Raw genomic sequence first — 19,239 nt, forward strand, 5'->3', positions numbered from 1 at the left:
ACTCTGGCTGCAGCTCTGAAGTCCGCAAACTTGTGTGATGAGGAATAGTGTGACCGCCTCCAGCACCTAATAAATATTACAGTTGATCCCAGCGTTCATGAGTAATATGTACTTTTATGATTAGAAGAAATCTAAGTTGTTAGCTGCATGTCTATTTAGATAAGAAGAAAGTAAGGGCCAGCATGAATTTTTAATTATACGTATTTAGAGAGCCTGTGGTTTGCTGCCTCACATAGAATCTATTTATTTCAGGTTCTTGTAAATTATGTTAAGCTGGGTTAGACCAGTAGGAATCACAAGGACACCTCTCTTAATGTATGTAGAACAACCATGGAGGAAATGAGAATTGAATGAAAAGGAGTGGTAGAAACCACCCATGTTTCATCCCCATTTTTGGGTCTTTTCTAACAAATTAGCTACAAGTAAATCTTATTAAATGCCCACACTCTACCTCATTGGGGTTGGAGTGGGGAAGGGAATACAGAAGCTTGAAAATACCGCTGCTTGGTACCAGGGCAACAGAGTGATTCTCCTTTAGAAAGGCACAGAACATTGTAGATTGGGATGGGCGCCTGATGCCTTAAGTTTTAATAATATCATTGCCAGGGATCAGCTTCGTGAAATGTCTGGACTTTAATCCAATCTCCCCGTCATTCAATGGGTTATGAGGGGTCTCTTCTAGATATAATATTCCAAGGTGAAAATGTGGTCTTTTTGTTTGAGAACATAATATATGAAGGTAGAAAGAGCACATGCTTTGAGGTCATCTGTTCATTCATTTAACAAATACTTCCTGAAGATAAACCATGTGCCAAGCACTGTGCTAAGTTGTGTGTGTAGCCGTGAAGACAGAGAACATAGACCCAGAACGCATGGGACTTTTAGGCAATGGAGACAAAGACAGAAAACGAGTTGGCAAAGTTGACTATCCCACCACCCTAAACCCAGGACCCTATCCATTTCTTTCATAAACACTATCCCATAATTATATCCTTTTAACAGGAGAGGTTGGATGGTCAGGAGAGGCCTCTCAGAGCCAAGTTCTGAAGGGCAGAAAGGACACACCATCATGAGAAGAATAGAAGGAGGAGTGTTCTAGAGGGAACAGCTGGTTCAAAGTGCCCACGGTGGGGACCAGTTTGATGTCCTAGATTCTTACACCTCACAGTTTGGGGCTCAGAGCAGCAGCCTCAGAATCTCCTGGGAGCTTGGCAGAAATGCAGAAATTTCACCCCATCGTGTACAGACCTATAGAGTCACAAATGCATTTTAGCAAGAACTCGGGTGATAAAAAGTACATTAAAGTTGGAGAAGCCCTGGCTTAGAGGAATTCAGAGGAGGCCACAGGACTGGAACACAGTGGGTCAGGGGATAATGGAGATGGGTCAGGAGATGAATCCAAGAAGATTTCAATCTGAACCAGCCGCTCTTCCAACCTCAAGTCTTTCTGCCTGGCTTCCAAACCTACAACCTTTGTGACTTTGAAGGAAGTTATTTCGCTTCTCTTAATCCTCTCCACAATCCTGAAAGGAAGCTATTGTTATTCCCATCAAGCAGATGAGGAAACTGTCCAGCTGTTTAAGATATTTGGCCCATGGATGGTGTTCTGAATATGGTAGCAATGGCTGGAAGCCTTTTCTCTCTTGGCTACTCATAAAGAAACCAATGTAAATTGATGCAGTAGATGCAACCTTAGAAAAAAGCTGTCTTTTCACTGTGGTAGAACCTTCTGAGTCTCAAAGTCCAGCTCCTTGAAAAGATTCATGGCAGATAAGTACGTTAAGGGTTTTAGTGCAACCTGATCGACAGCATTGCCCTTCTGTTTACACCTGTTTTGTTTTGTTTTGTTTTTGTTTTTGTTTTTTGGGGTTTTTTGACCCCAGAAAAGGTGCAGCCCTCACGGAGTTCTGCGGTTTACATCTCCACTGGGCCATCTGCTCTCTGGCCTTCTGCTTCTTGGCCTCCTGGCTGCAGTGTCGGCATGACCAGCCCCTTTCCCTGACATGGGCCTGTCCTATAAATAGCTTCTTCCTCCCCCTTATGACCCAGGATCTCCCAGTTGCCCAAGTTTGGCGTACCCTGTGATCATAATCTGATTTTTGTAGGAAAATCCCCTGGATTAACATCTATGCTCAAGTCCAACACGACAAGGAGCAGGAGATGATTGGGTCAGTGAGCCAAAGTGAAAACGCCCCCAAAATCACACTCAGTGACTTCACCGAGCCTGAGGAACTGCTGGACAAAGAGCTGGACACCCGGGTCATAGGTATGTGTGCTGGTACCACCAAGCTCCTGTGTCCTCTGTCCTCCAAACCTGAGGTCAGCTGGCTCGTGTGGCCTGTCCCTCAGCTAGTACCAGACTGGAGCAGGGTGGGAAACAGCTGGCTACAGAAACATACTCATGTTTTAAAATTTGTCTGCCACCTCTGGCCACATGAAATTGGTAGATTTTTTTTCCCCCTTAAAAGTAGACCAGGATAGAAAGTGCTGGGGTTGGAGTAGGGGAGGGATAAGGCCACCTATGCATTACTGTTGGGATTTGTCTTTCTTTCTCTGAAGCAAAAGTGGATCTCGTAATTCATAACCACATGAATATTGGCTCTGGTATCAGAGGGCCCTGGGTGCATTTTCTTGCTTTATCAATCTGCTTGCTCTGTGACCCCTCTGTACCTCACATTCCTCATCTGTGAAATGGGAATAATTGTACCTACCTTCCAAAATTGTTGTGATAATGAAATGATGGTGTATCATTAGCACAGTGCCTGCCACATAGTACGTGTTCAGTGCACATTGACTTTGACCATTGTCATTAGTGGCGTGGAAGAGGGAAAGGCATTGCTCCTACCTTGCGTGCTGATGTGGGAGATAGCGCACCTTCACGTAGACGGCATAAGCCAATGAGCTAGTAGGATAGCCTGTCCAGGTGTCCTTTTTAATAAATACATAGTAGGTACCTGTTCAAGGTGGCTTGGTATTTAGCAGTAAATAAAATAGACACAGGTTCCTGCCCTTGTGAAATTGACATCCTCTCTCCTTCTGTGTTCTCTTCCCTGCAGGAGGCATTGCCACCATTGCAAACAGCGAAAGCACAAAGGAGATCCCCAACTGCACTAGTGTTTAATATCCACAAGTCACGTGGTCAACCATCTTTCTGACCTTATTTTTGATGATTACTATTACTCTTGTTATGGAAAAATGAAAATGGCTTTTTTACCTTTTGTTTACCAAGGGCCCCTTCATAAAGAGCAGGCAGATGCTTATTAGCTGTGGGAGGCAAAGGCGTTCTTAGCTGATTAAAATGAGACAAAAAGAATAAATGGCCGTATTTGTGCGGAGGGCAAAGGATGCATCTTCCCGTGGCCTCCTTGGCTTTACTCTGCCGCTGACAGTGTGAGGACTCTTTTTACTGTGGTCACCTTTGTCATTTATTTGTTTTTTGGGTTTTTTGTTTTGGTTTTTGTTAAGTTGGGTTGGCTTTTCATTAACCTCCCATGTCTTGCTTCTCACCCCCACAATCACCAACACCCTCCCCCCACCCCCAGCACACACCCCTAGAACACAAACCATTCCCCAGTTAGATCTGCAGGAGGTGGGTTGATGGGGAGTGAAAGTAGCTGCAGAAAGCGTGCACATCTTTACGAAAGAGGCCCTGCCTCGTGCATGTCGATAGCGAGGCTACAGGTGGCTTCTTGTATATAATTACAGTGTAAATAGCTTTTTATTTCCTAAGAAATAATTTAATGTTTAGTAAAAAAGAAAACCGAAAAAAGAAAGATGCGTGTGTTGGCTTATGCACTCACCGTCCGAGCTGACCAACCCCCAGGCCTGCTAGATGTGTTGGGTTCTGGATGCTCTCCAGTTGTCTGTCACACTTAACTCTTGAATCTCTGTGTCCATGCATAGCTGGTTTCTACCTATGTATATAAAGGGGGGGAGGGTGGGACGGGGAGGGCTTCTTTGGGACAATTAGTAAAGGAAGGACTAGAGTGACATCCTAGAACAATGAGGGTCTTTCTGTTCCATCAGTGACGTGGAAGAAGTTGCACGATGAAGCCCACCAGAGACTTCTAACTGAGACCCAGGTGGGGAAACAAGGCTTCCCCTCCAAAAGGAAAGCATTGAGGGTACTTACCAGCCGGAGAAGGTGGTTTTCCCTGAAGAAGCTAGGCCACAGATCTAAGAGGAACAGTCTTTGTGCTTTCTGGTCAGATTCCATGGAAATGTATAATGCTTATGGAGAATTCCTGGGCTATTTTTAGCTCAGAAAAGCCCCTGAGCACTAGGTTAGGCCTAGCGAGCGCGTCTTGGCACAGGAGTCCAAGAGGCTGGGAGGGATGTGGCATTTGTGGCATCATGAGTCCATGTAAGCCCTGCAGGCCAAATAGGGGGCTAGCCTTTAATGATATTAGTCAAAGATGATTTTAGCAAAGCTGTGCTATTTGCTTGTCAGATGTACACAACTTCCTTAAAGTCAAATGTCTGCCTTCAGTTCCCTTAAGATAGTTCTTGCCTCTGGGGCGAGTGGCTTTCAAAGCCAGCTTCTCCTTTCCAGCACCCCGGCCCCTTCATGCATTCACACACACTACTTCTTTTCCATAGGGTCACTTTAAGCCATGCCATAAGCATTGTTTTCTTTTCGGGCTCAGCCTGAGTCTACTTGTTTTAAAAAATGATATACTGTATATATACACGAGGAAAGGCCGGAGTTTGTACCTGTTAATTTTTGTGAGCTATTGTTCACATTCTTCTCTGTGAGACCCCGAGAGAATGTGACCTAGAGAGATCTGACTGGCTACAGCATAGATGAGGATAAGGAGCGTTTCTAAAGATCCTGCTTTTTTGTTTCAAGGGTTAAATGGGGCAGACAATTGCAATACTTGTACTAAATACTGGAATACAAATGCATGAGTCATGTCTATATATACAGTATATGTATATATACTGTTCTTGATTTTATTGTTCCATTTGAATATTTCTACTGTAAAAAAAAAGACAGTGGTTTTGAAATTGTTGAAAATAAATGTATTTTTGTACATCAAAGCTACATACTTGGCTGACATTTTTCTCTTTGGGCAGTTCTCATTATTGTTATCAGTCAACTGTTCCTGCACCAATGCTACATGGCCAGACAAAACAAACAAAAACAAATAGCTTACAACACAGATATTTATGTTTTATTCGTGAATCTCCAGGTTGGCTGTGGTTTGGCTGAACTCAGTTGGGACGGCCCGATCTCTCCTGAACTAGTTCAGATGCAGGCTTCAGTTTGGTCCAGGTCGTCTTCATGCGTTGTCATCTTCTGAGACCAGAAGCTACCCATGGCATGGCATTTCATGGTGGATTACAGAATTCCAAGTGAGGCCAGCGGAATACTCTATGCCTCTAAGGCCTTGGCTCAAAATGGTCACTCTCTTTACCATCATCTACATCCTGTTGTCTAAAGAAAACCGCATAGCCACGTCCAGCATCAGTGGCCAGAAACAGTCTCTGCCTCCTCTGGTGTAAGGCACCACTAAGTCACATGGCAAAGGTGTGGGTATATACTTTAAATTTAGGGGAAGGCACAAAGAATTGAGAACAGTAGTTAACAACAGTTCAATCTACCATACTTATTCATTTTCTATGGTCCTGTGGGGAACTTTCATTAGATGGCCCATTTCCAAGTTTCGATCCCAATATTTGTGGCCAGGACTTCTGAGCAGAAGGCTTGGTAACCACAAGGCCTTTGAGGCTGGCATCAGATCCCAGTGGGTGGTAGATAGAACTCCAACTCGGGCCTTGAAGATTTTAGCAGAGGAAATGAGAAGGAAGTAAGAAGATGTATTTTCTTTATTGTTATTATTATTATTATTATTATTATTATTATTTTAACCTTTTTATTTTTTTAAGTTTTTTAAAAAATTTATTTGAGAGAGAGAAAGAGAAAGAGAATGATCAAGAGAGGGGCAGAGAAAGAGGAAGAGAGAGAATCCCAAGCAGGATCCACACTATCAGTGTGGAGTCTGATGTGGGGCCCTTTCTCATGACCCGCAAGATCACGACCTGAGCCAAAACTGAGTCAGACGCTTAACTGACTGAGCCACCCAGGCACCCCTATTTTAACCTTTTTTAATGCTGTTTGATGCATCAAACCAGCAATAGATCTTCTGTCCACTGCTGAGTAAGGAATTGGAGGGTTGAATGAGTGGCTCTTCCCTAACATTAGTACTTAGGTGAGCTAAGTACTTACAATAAGGGCTGTAAGTTAGATTTTTTAATTATTTTTTTAGTGTTCAAAATAGGTAATAAATTTCCACGGATCCCAGAAGCCAAGGAAACCCTAAAACTTTGGTCAATAATTTGTTCCTATATTTTGGATACTAGCTGACCATTCCAGAATCTTATTTTTTGTAACTCAAATGAAAGATGTAGGATGAAACAAAGGTAGTTTTCTTTTGATTGGTGAATGTATTTAAAAATTATTATTCTTGGCATCACATGAGTTATGCTCACCTTTTAAAAAATTCATACTGTCGGAGTAACTTCTTTAATGGGGGATGCCATTTATAGTGCCTCTAAAAGAAATAATGAAGTGTTTTTTGGTCTAACTAGTGGTTCATAATATAAGATGCCTGTACATCTTTAAGGTATTTTTAATAGTTTTAAGCTTCCCCAGTAGTGTAAAGTGTCTAATATCCTTATCCCACGTCAAAAGTGATTTTTCTAAATGAAGTCGTTTTTGCTTTCCAAGGGGATCTGAATTCTTCCCATATTAATTTATGTTGGGGTTGATAAAACTCCACCAGATTAAGAAAGGATGACAGTGAAATCAAGTGGTAAAACAGAATGAGTCAGTTGGTTCATTTGGGCTAAGCCCTGCTAGGAATATAGCCTGTGCAACCAGCACATGGGCCTGCCAGATTTCTCCTAGCAGACAGCCAAAGGCAGATGGCGGAGAATGTGATTGGCTTTGTAGCTATTTCTATGCGGGGTTTCTCACAAGTGGTGGGGACACTCTTTGCACTAGAATTGTCTTCTCTCAGGAGATTTGAAACCTGATAAGCCTGCAGAAGTGCTCAGGCTGGAGCCTGGAGTTTCTGAGGATTCTCCTGTCTGTTGAAGTTTGAGAATAACTGTTCTGTCTGCCACTAAAATAGCTCAGGGAGAGTTACTGGGGAAAAGTCACCTCCCTTGGTTCCTGTTACCATGATACAAGGCACCTTAATCTGCAGAAGTGAGAACCACTTCCAAATTGGCTCATTTCCTCCTGGGCGACAGCTGCAGCTCCGAGAGAGTCACCCAATTGAGTTATCTGGGACAAAAAACACACTGCGAGTCAAGGTGGTGATGGATTGGACGTTGGAAAGAATATTAAGCCAGGAATTAGGAGATCTCTGACTTTCAGCAAGTCATTCTGGACCATGATTTCTTATTTGTAAAAGGAGAACACTTTATGGCCTGCCTCACTGGCTACTTCTGATTTACAGAGGTGTGAAGAACACATTGCCAATTCCAAAGTTGATAGATGACTAGTACGGGCATACTTAGGAAAACTCTGTTCTGTAGGGGGATAAACTGAGAGAGGAAAGTGACTTCCCTATGGTTATATAACAAGTTAGTGTGGAGCTGGAGACAGAACCCATGCCTTCTTTATAACGGGGCAGTGTTCTTTCCACCACATCCCTTCCTGACAAAAGCAAACTTGGTTGAACTGCACATGACTGAACTTCAGTGGAAAGCCTAAGGGTTATGCCAATATGGCTCCTGTATTTATAGTGTCCAGAATGGTTTAGCATCTAACTTCCCAAGTGTGTTCATCATTTAGTGGCTCACAGCCCTCCACTTGTCATTGCCCTCCTGACCCACTTGTTTAGCAGCCCATGGCCCGATGCCCTCCCTTGCTTCCCTCACTGGACTGAAATACGGCTACTCAATAGACAGCTGCCAGGCCCCAGCTTCACATGCTAGGCTGCTTGCCTTTTAAAGCAGTTGGCCTTGTTCAGAGGGAAGAAGGCCAGAGAGCAAACATAAGCAATGGGAATGCCTCATCCTGACACACACACCAGACCCTGCCAAATTCTCGTCTACTCCAACATTACTGCCAAGGGGGACCAGATGTAGCCCAATTACCTCCATAGTACTGCGTCTTGATGTCCCTTAAACTTAGTTTAATTACCATTAACTTTACAGTAGCAGAGTTCCCTTTAAAATGCTCTTCACCTCTGTGTTCTTAGACCATATATCATGATGAGATATAGGTTCATTCAGAGCGGAATCAATGGCACGTTGTATACAAAAATGGGAGGAGAACCTCAGCTAGAGTTCAATTTATTCAGAAACTAAAAAGTCTCAATAAAACTCCATTACTTTTTCATTGTCTGAGGCCCAGAGGGATATAATCACATAATCAGGTTCCAATTTCCCTATCTATAAATTGACAATAATGACATCTGTCTACCTCACAATGTTGGAACCCAGATCAAATGAGATAATTTGGGTAAAAACAGACAAAATAACTAGGGCTTGACAAATAATGAATTGAACCTGAGAGGCCTGAGTTCTTTTGTGCTGGGTTTCCTTTCTCTGTCCTCCCTGCCCTCCAGTTGTAAAAACTATCTGACCACTTACCTACTCTCACCTAGGGCTGTACTTTCAGGGAAAGAATCAGAATTACCTGGGGAGATATACCATCCTGCTCCATTACCCCTCAGAAGGAAGAGAATTTTGGTAAAAATGAGCTATTTATACCTGATGCCAAAAGTCACAGCTACTTTTATTGCTTGTTTAAAAATATATAACTTATCTAATTTTCCTTGTGAGACAGGGACCACGGGAACGAGCCCCAAGTGAAAAATATTATGCACCTGGGGCACTTTCTATTGGCTGTTATTGTCAAAACGCTTCTACAGAGCAGAACCAGGATGTGGCTCCAAATACAAGCCAGACTTAAAGGACCGTGGCTCCAAAAATCACTAATGAGCCGCCGGTGTTGCCTGCCAATATCAGCCAGTCAGGACAAGACCCTTCCAACCAATCGGGATGAGGTGTTTGTTTGTTTTTCTTTTCCACTTATTAGCATAATGGACCGGAACGGGAACTTGGACAGGGACTTTCTGTATATAAGAAGGACCTTCCACTGCGTTTGGGGAGGTTGATCTAAGTGTTCATTCTTGCTGTGTCTCCTGTCACCTGGAGCTGTAGCTCCAGTAAAGCCTTTCCTGTATCTTTGATTTTGGGGTCTGGCCTTGTTGCTATTACTGTGGGCCCAAGAACCTGATTCCGATAACACTTGGATTATATAAAAGTTGCGAGAAATGGATACTTCCAATCAGGGTGGCTAAAATGCCTCATAAAATTAACAACTAGAGGCTTCTGGGTTCTGAAATATGCTCTTCCCAAATGTGTTGACGCTCAGGGTTCAAAACAGTTCGGCCTTGCTTGTTTATGGTTTTTTGTCTTCAGAATTTATAAGTAACTTGCTTCTTGTTTATTCTCCCTTCTCGTACAAAGTTTTTGTGAGGATGTGTGCAATTCAGGTCCTGAGGTCCCTCAAAGCTCCTCTGAGGCTCACTGACGTGAGTTCCTTCATCACCATACCTTGAAAAATAATCAGAGAAAACAATTATTTGTAAAAACACACATTTTCTATATCCGCAGGTACCAAGGACACCTTTCTTGCCTTCAACCCTGGTCACAGCTCAAAGAGAGCTCTTTCAGAGAGGGAGCTCAAGATGCAGATTCTTTACAAAATGTCACCAAAGACAGAGGAAAATAGATGATGACAGGCACACATGCTGTCTGTCATTACGGCTCAGTATCTGGGGAACAGCACTGTTTGCAGCCACTAGAAATGCACCAGATAAAGTGGGGCCTTTAGTGATTTGCTCCTGGGAAAGTATGCAGTCTAGTCCCTGAAGAACAGAGACTTCTTAAGATGAAATGTCTGTGCCCAAAGTGTCCCATGAGCTGAAGGCTGCTAGGCTCCAGGAATTTCTCACCACTAAGCAGGCCCCACTTCTTCCTAAAGCCTCTCCCAGAAGCCTCTTCTTATGATGCAAAGTCCTTTGTTGCTTCTCCCTTGCAGAGGGTTATTGCTGTCAGCATTCCAGGAACTGGTTGCAATTAAGAGTATGTCCAAGCATGGTGGATGGAAAGAGAAAGGAGGCCACACAGAAGCAACAGAGAACAGAATTGTTTTTCTTGTCACTAATCTATCTTCCTTGGTTTCTGGGCAGAATCACCTGGGAAGCACTTAATTGTCTCCATAAACACACACCTGGTCCTTGGAGCGCCAGAATGGTTTTCTTGCACTGACCTTCCAAAATCTTATGGTTCAATTAGAGAATTTCTGGGCTTCTTCCATTGGCAGCTGGGACACTTTGTGGGAGGGGCAGTGAGGGAGGAAGAGGAGAGAAATGAGCCTAGAGAAATAAAGTTAATCTTTGTCAATTACAAAGCTTTACTTGACACATTCTCATTTCAACCTGTCAATTTCAGATTCTCCTCTGTGAGGGGATAATGCAGATGCTCCCCAGATTTCTAATCTATTTATAATAGTAACAAGACAACTCTAGGCAGTGTGTGCTCATCATGAGCTAATCATCCTCTGCTATGCCTTGTGCCTCCTAATTAGTGGCATGTTGGTTGCCTACTGATCAAGTTGGAGCCTCATCCAGGCAGCAGGGAGGGAAGGTAGGGGGAGAAAGAACTCTGAGCCCAATGGAGCTTAGATCTTGGCAGACTTTCTAACAACAGGTGGGCTTCACACCTTGCCTTGAAATGCATCCCTGTTAAAGAAGCAGCCATCACTACCATGGGTGCTAACAGAAATATGGCAGGTTTCCAAACACGTGTCTCTCTCTGCCTAAGAGCTCTCCTAGCAAGATGCTGTCCTTCCAAAACCTCTTGGCTTAATGATACAGACACAGCAAGTGACATCGGGGACAAGAAAATAAATAATTAAATGTGCATCTGTAGATGATAATGGGGCAAGATCCCTTTTGTTCATTCTTCATTTAAAAAGTATTTATTAAGCTCTATAGCTAATAGTCTCTTAGGATTGCTGGAGGGGAGGTGGGTGGGGGACGGGCTATGTGGGTGATGGCTGTTAAGGAGGCACTTGTTATGATCAGCACTGGGTATTACATGTAACTGATGAATCACTGAATTCTGAAACCAATAGTACTCTGTATGTTAACTAACTAGAATTTAAATAAAAACTTTAAAAAAATAAATAAAAAGTATTTATTGAGAACTTGCTTTCCACCAGACTCTTTTTGGATACAGAGAATAATGATCGGAACACACTTAATAGAGGGTGACCATATCATTTTACACAGTTGGGGGTGAATGGAGCACTATTCATAATTACTCTGGGAAAACAAGCATGACGCGGGACTGTCTCAAGCAAACCAGGATGTGTGGTTGCCCTAACTTAAAATTCAGAGGGCTGTCACTTCTCCTGGCTAATTCAAGCAAAAAGGAATTTAAGGAGAGGTGATCAGAAGCCCACAGAATCAACTCAAGTTTGAGGAACAAACCTTGGAAAGAGGCAGGAGCTAGGGCAGCTTTGGAGGGATGGGGATCAAGAAGTACAGGGATGTTTTCTGGGTAGATTGTATCTCACCAGGGGTCTGTCTCCTCAGGAGGGAATGAACTCTAATTATCTCTCCTATCTTCATGTTACTGAAAATTCAAAGTTTCAGATAAATTTCCCAGTTGGTAAAGTGTGGGTCACATGCTCACTGCATGATACATGGACTGAATTGTGGTCATCCTAAAATTCATAGGTTGAAGCCCTAATATCTAGCACCTCAGAATGTGACCCTATTAGGAAAGAGGGCCTTTAAAGAAGTGATTACAGCATGTTACACTGAGGCTGCTACAGCGAGGCTCTTAGGGTGAATACAAATCCAACCTGATTAATATCCTTTTAAGAAGAAATGAGGACACACGCAGTTACAGAGAGGAGACCACGTGAAGACACAGGAGTAGGCAGTCATCTGTAAGTCAAGAAGATGGGCCTCAGAAGAATCCAGCAGAGCTGACCCCTTGATCTCTTCTAGCCTCCACAGTTATGATAAAATACATTTCTGTTGTCTAAGCCACCTCACCTGTGGTACTTGTTACAACAGCCTTCCAAAACTAAAGGTGAGGAAAACTATCTGGGGAAATAAACCTGTAAGTATTGCTCTGGCTTTTGAAGTAAGATTTAGAGGCATTTGGATTTACTACCCTGTGGGGAGTCCCTACACGAGGAGACAAGTCCTCCCTCCTCCACCACCAGTGAACAGAAGTGAGTGGTAATGAAGGCAGAATGGATAGTGGACAGAGGACAAGCTTTCAAGTCATTTTAAAAATCATGATTCTTTCAATATTTATTGAGCATAAACCAAGAAACGAAGTACCTGGTGCTATAGGTGGTGAAATTTGAGATAAGAATTTGTGGCCCATGTCCTGTCCTGGTGGAACTTATAATTTAAGGAGAAGTCTTGTGAGTATTTATTCATTTTATAAATCACGCTTTGGGGGATGGGGAGACAAAGTACTTGGATCATTTCTAGAAAGGTAACAGAGAGGTGGAGTTACCCTGTTGGAGTTACCCTCCTACTCTGTTGGGGTTACCCAACAGAGAGATGGGCCCCCACCCCACCCCACCCAGAGGAAAGGTGGTGACCAGAAGGACGGACTGTCAAAGGAAAGGACACTTACAAGCGTTGGGGCTTACACTTTTCTTTCCACCTAGAATCTTCCTTTCCCTTCTCTCCTGGCACAGTCCTAGGACCCTGAATGTGGAGGAAGTGGCAGAACTAGAGGATGAGTAGGAACAGGGGAATGGTGAGAAATGGACTCTGAAAACAAGCATAAAATAAATTTAAAAAATCAAAGATTTGGTGGGAATGCAAGCTGGTGCAGCCACTCTGGAAAAGAGTATGGAGGTTCCTCAAAAAACTAAAAATAGAACCACCCTACGACGCAACAATTGCATGGGCATTTATCCACGGGATACAGGTGTGCTATTTCAAAGGGACACATGCACCCCCATGTTTATAGCAGCACTATCGACAATAGCCAAAGTATGGAAACAGCCCAAATGTCCATCGATGGATGAATGGATAAAGAAGATGTGGGGTTTGGGGTTTGTGTGTGTGTGTGTGTTTTATATATATATATGTGTGTGTGTGTGTGTGTGTGTGTGTGTGTGTGTATATATATATATATATATATATAGTGGAGTATTACTCGGCAATCAAAAAGAATGAAATCTTGCCATTTGCAACTACATGGATTGAACTAGAGGGTATTATGCTAAGTGAAATTAGAGAAAGACAAAAATCATATGACTTCACTCATATGAGGACTTTAAGAGACAAAACACATGAATATAAGGGAAGGGAAACAAAAATAATATAAAAATAGGGAGGGAGAGAAAACAGAAGAGATTCATAAACATGGAGAACAAACTGAGGGTTACTGGAGGGGGGGTGGGAGGGGGGATGGGCTAAATGGGTAAGGGGCTCTAAGGAATCTACTTCTGAAATCATTGTTGCACTATATGCTAACTAATTTGGATGTAAATTTTTAAAAATTAAATTAAAAAAGTCATTAAAAAAATCAGAGATTTGTATTTACAAAAAATGTCGACCTTCTAATCTGCATACAACAAAGTTTGTATTTTCCGTGTTATTCCAAATTTTTTATGATGAGCATATGTTCATTTCATAAAGACAAAAAAAAAAAAAAGAAGAAAGTAAGAATCACATCAAATGTCCATAATGGTTTTCCAGATGTAGCAGGTTTTGTGGTACTTCGTTCAAGTTCTTTTAAATAAACTTAAAAAAAAATTGTAATGAGATTGTTCTGTTATACTGATTATTAAGCATAGTTAAAATAAGAACATCCATAGGTCAAAGATGGACAATAACTTCAAAAGAGACTGTGGTAGCATAATATCTGCTAGAGAATGGTTTATTGGTCTTTATAAATGGAAAAAGAAACTGTAATTACTTAGGTCTTTCACAATGAGTATTAAAGATACAGGAAATCATTACTCAAGATTCTTGGCAAAGGAAATGGAGATTGTGTTGCTCTCTGCTACTCTTTATTTCTTTCACAAAAGTGGAGAAACTTCTCTGCTTAGCAGTTTTACTGGCAATGTCCCATCCATAAGTAATTTGCTGTTGTTAATAAATGTTGGAACAAAACACCACCAATTAAGGCTTTAAGTGGTTATCAGACGTGGCAAGAGATTGTGCATGAACTGTGAGATGAAGAAGTTAGCTTGAGGAAGGCATTGCCTGCTTCTGGAAAACATGCTAAACAGAAGGGAAACTAGGACCCAGTTTCTTGCCTAAGCTTTAGGACCCACCTGATGCTCTGAGACAGGGGAATAGCTAAAGGTTCCGAACTGGAATTCTGGAAGCCACAGGGCTGGATGAGATCACCTGTGGAAGACATGAAATGGAAGGTGAGCAGGTTCAAACTAGCGCCTCCAGCTTTGGGAAAGAGCATGTTCTCCAAATGTTTTTCTGTTTACAGTATATGCTTTTTATGAGTGTTTATCAATGTCTCATGCAAACTTCCTGCCTTTGAATGGAGTCTCTCCCACTCAGCTCTCAGAAATAAGGGCTCACTTCCCATCCCAGACTCATCTAGGGAACCGCCTCCACCTGTGGAGGCAGGCTCACCATGTTGTCACAGGGATTTTGCATTTGAAGAGCTATGGACCCGGGTTCAGTGGCAGCTTCTGCATTTATTAGCTGTGTGGTCTTGGGTAAGTCTCTAACCTCCCTAAACATCATTTTCTCTCGTATTCTTATGAGGAAAGTAAAATGCTAAATAGAAAACATCTAGCGCATCACAGGTTCACCATAAAGGAGCATTCCCTCTGCCCCCAACTTTCCTCTGTGCTTCCCTAGGACACCTGCGTGGCAAAGGGAGGTGACTCCTCACCAGGACAGAAACAGGGAAGGCTCAGACCGTCCCCATCCCTCCAAAGTGTGTTCCTCGTCCCCCTAGGCCATGTGTGCACTACTCTAACAAGCCCAGTGCTGCCTCTCCTCTCTTCTAAACCATCCCCACCATCCCATGAATGTTCTTACACCTGTTCTTTTGTCAAGTCTCAGAGAAGAGGCTAGATACTAAGTTTGTAGGAGCAAAATGAGGCTGGGACGGTGCAGGAGACAAGTAGCCAGCCCCAGACCAGGCTACTGGGCTGTTGGTTGATGAACACCACATTGCTAAACTCAGCCACGCTTGCCTGCTGAACAGCTCTTTTTCTTTGTAACAAATCCGAGACCAAGGAGGTCCTTCTGAGAGCCTATCATTAGCTTCGTTATTATGGTGATTATCAACAATGTGCCAATTTTCCTGCATCTTTTAAGATCTTTCAATTACTACATGCTGAGTTCTTCCTCCCCTTCTTTTCCCTGGTCTCTCCACCCACCCTCTTCCTACCCCGAGTGCCCCAATTTCTTTTCTTTCCTCCTCCCAAATTCTTTTCCCTGTAAGAGAAAGGCAGTGGCAGGGATGGAAGTTCAGCAGGAATCTCTCTGACTGAGGGGCAAAAAATATTTGTATATTATTCACCGCCCTCCAAGTTATTCATCAGAAGTTTCATTTTTCACTAAAGTCTTTTCCTTATCTGAAAGCCACTGACGTGAATATATATCATGAAGTTAAAAAGATCGAATTACACTTCGCAAGCTACCGCTAAGATTCATGGAGGTTCAAAGCCAGCTAGTCCCTGGGTGTACCAAGCTGCGGCATTTTACGTTTGTTTTGTTTTGTTTTGTTTGTTTTGTTTTGTTTCTTCTTTCTCAGTGAACACATGCTAAAGAGGGTTTGTCTCTTCATTGTGATATGGGAAGGATTGAAAATATACTCTGTATCACTTGATGAAAGACCTTTGCCAAAAAGGAGAACAGCTTTGTCATTTGAACATATTTCCCAGGGGCCCTGAGATGTGCTTAAGCCTGGTGTAATGGGATGTTTCTGAGCAGTGATGCTGGTGCACAGGCCAAAGACAGAAGCTTCTGTGTGGGGTCACTGGCCCCAGGAGAGTATGGAAGCCTCCATATGTGAGTGGAGATTAGAATGCAGGTTGATATGCTCGTGCCCTGGTAGCTGAAGTACCTGGGTTGGGGGCAGTCTGGTGGTTCATCCATCTACATTGTTGTTACTAAGAGGGTTCCCAAGGCTTAGCACCTAACAGGCTGCAGTCTCCTAGAGCCACAAACCAGGTGGCTAAAAACCACAGAAATTTTTTCCTTCATAGTTCTAGGGCCAGAGGTTCAAAATCAAGGTGTCAGTAGCATTGGTTCCTCCTGAAGGACCTAGTGAAGACTCATATCCCACCTCTCTCCTAGACTCTGGTGGCTGCTGTTCATCCTTGGCTTATAGCTCTGTCACTCTGACCCCGGCTTCCAACTTCATATGGCTCCTCTGTGTGCTCTCTCCCCACATTTTTCCTTCATTTTAGAGAGAGAACGTGAGCGAAGGAGTGGCGCAGAAGAAGAGAGAATCTCAAGTAAGCTCTATGCTCAGCATGGAGCCCAGTGCAGGGCTGGATCCCACGATGCTGGGATCATGACCCAAGCTGAAATAATCAGTCGCTTAACTGACTGAGCCACCCAGGTACCCTTCTCCTTATTTCGTAAAGGATATGTGTCATATCCTTTAAATGTGTCACATTTAGGGGGTACACCCAGTTCATCCAAGATGATCTCATCCAAAGAACCTTAATTATATCCAGGAAGATCCCTTTTCCAAGTAAGAAACCCATCACATTCACAGGTTCTGAGTGGATATATCTTTTGGAGGGCCATCAGTTCAGCTCATACCATAGGCCTATTCCTGAAAAAAAGATAAAGATTTAGGCAAAGAAATAAAAGTTGGGATCATCATCCAGCTAAGGTGATCCACCTTAGCTCTCAGCATCCAAGGCCAAGCCCCATGATCCTTCCCATCAAAGTTTACCAGGCCAGTGGTCCAGTTTTTTGCTCTCTAAAGTAAATCTGGGTTGTCTACTATGACTTTGTTGCTCTGGTCTGCATTTTATAAGCTATTACTATTATTGGACACCATAACTTTTATAAGTCCTTTAATCCCATAAGCCTCATGGTCTATTATCAACAAGACAGTTCCCATTAATACCTGCACCCCCACTTGTGTCTGAAGGGGGAGAGACTGACCCAATTGCTCAGGTTCTAGGATACAAATCAGGCCTCCTTGGCTACTTGTCGGGGTCACTGTGCCACTATAATATGGCCATCCTGCAGAAAAAAAAAGAGTTTTCGTTTCTTGCATTCTTGCAGCTTTCCATATTTTCATGAAATGGAATGAGCCATACTATCCTGGGATTTCACTGGAGCTTGAAGGAGAAGGGAGAGGCCTCATCAGTGTCTAGGCTGGGCCACATGTAACATTCAGATTTCTCAAAACATTCTACATTAGAGTTTGTGGCCCAGGTCTTAGGAACAAGAAGGTGGTGATTTGTTTTCCTTTGTCTTTTTCCTTGAGCCCCTGGGGTAGGAGTGTTTGAGATAAGAGTGGGGCATTTGAATACTTGGACCTCACCTAAGCCATCTTAATTCTATAAAATCCTACCCTGACTTGATAGAAACTGCATATTCAGTTTAAAGGGCTTTGTTCCTCTTCATCTGATCATGGAAAGCAATTTCATGCAGCTCTCCACAGTCTGGGGCCAGTTTTTCAGGAGTTAACACTTCAGAAACCACAGCTGATTTACAAGCTGGCAAAGGATGTGCAGTGGGTATGTGGAGGGACTATGTGAGATGCCCGAGAACACAGACAGCCTTCAGAGATGGAGGGACCCTCTTTCTAACATACGCACACAGGCCAACATTGCTTGTGCATATCCAGCCCCTTGCCAGAAGGACCCACGCGCTCTACTCCAGATGCACCCTGGGTCATTCTAGTTTCTGGACTACCTGAGCCTGGAAGGCCTTTGTCCCTTGATCATCTAAATCCTAACCACCATTGAAGAGGCTCAGCACCAATGTAACCTCTCAACAAGGCTTCCTGATGAGGCCAGCTCAATTCCACTCATCTGCCCCTGCTTCCCGTGGCACTTGCTCGCTCCACCTCCTGCATGCTTGCTATCACTGTTTGACTTTTCTCACCTTTAACCATGAGAGCTAAGAGACAGATGTAGCAGAAAGCACACAGAACTTGAAGGCAGATGTCCTAGATTCTAGTTCCAACTCTTCTCGTATTATCTGGCTTCTTGAGGCTAGTAATTCAGTCTATCCGCACACATTTCCTCCTCTGTGAAATAGGAGTCAGTATTGAAGAGAAATTGTGTTTGCCCTGCCTATCTTATCAGGTCATTGTGTGTATCAAACGAGACACCCCATCCTGTAATGAATTTAATATACTGGCTCAGAGCTGCCACCACGATGAGTTGAGTTGGAAGGCAATTTCCTGGCTTTTCCCTACACCTGTATTTGCTCGTCTTTGCCTGCAGCAGTGCACCCGGCACCGGCGTCTGTGAGTGTTGGCTGCTAACGTCTCACAGCTGCTCCTGCCCCAGAGGGATCCTCGTTTCTCCTGGACGCAACACCCTGACCCCACTCCTTGAGGGGCCACATCTGGGGTAGCATTTATGCTGTGGAGCCCCTTGGGGTTCGAGGCAAAATGAAACTTAACCTGAAACTACATCCTTGCTCGACTCTTGTTCCCTTTTCATCCTTTTTCCTTCCTACCCTTAGATTTCACCCTCTTAATAAGTTACCTGCCCCAAGTCTCTGTCTCAGGCTCTCCTTGGAAAGCCAACCGAAGACACCATCCTATGGTGGTCAGATCACAAAACAAGACATCCCCATTCCTGTGATTGAAAGTGTCCACACAGATAAAAGGTATATAGGACAGCTACACTTTCTTCGATATAATATCTCAGGGAGCAGGAGAACTGAGTTCTTTGACCAACCCCCAACACAGCTAGCTGAGTGCTGCAGTCCCGGTCTCCAGCCCTGAGCCAACACAGAGGACCTGTGAAAGATGGTGGGGGCGGGGGGGGGGGGGATGGGATTCACAGCATGGTGGAGCCCTCCTGCCCCAAGGATAGACTACCATGGCCTGTAAGAGCAGTGGGCCTTAGAGGGCAATCCTGCCTCTACCAGGAATTTTCTTCTGTGGCCACAGAGCCCCCAAACTCAAGAGTGATTGCCATCTATACAGAACTTCCTTGAAACTGATTGTTGAGTGGGAACATCTGGTGTGTGAATGGCTTATATATTA

The 19,239-nt window shown here is 43.5% G+C and overlaps 1 protein-coding gene across 1 annotated transcript in view; it reads left to right on the forward strand.

Annotated features, from left to right (window-relative positions):
* The window catches only part of SORCS3 (sortilin related VPS10 domain containing receptor 3), a 592,870-nt gene extending 587,826 nt beyond the window's left edge, over nt 1-5,044 (forward strand). The window contains exons 26-27 of the mRNA XM_027063019.2: nt 2,106-2,266; nt 3,057-5,044. Of these exons, the coding sequence (XP_026918820.1) occupies nt 2,106-2,266; nt 3,057-3,121 (226 nt within the window). The 3' untranslated portion in view covers nt 3,122-5,044. The remainder of the gene's footprint in view (nt 1-2,105; nt 2,267-3,056) is intronic.
* The last annotated feature ends 14,195 nt before the right edge of the window (nt 5,045-19,239 follow it).

This window comes from Acinonyx jubatus, chromosome D2 (genome assembly GCF_027475565.1).
Source record: "Acinonyx jubatus isolate Ajub_Pintada_27869175 chromosome D2, VMU_Ajub_asm_v1.0, whole genome shotgun sequence".
In the NCBI taxonomy this organism is placed as follows: Eukaryota; Metazoa; Chordata; class Mammalia; order Carnivora; family Felidae; genus Acinonyx; species Acinonyx jubatus.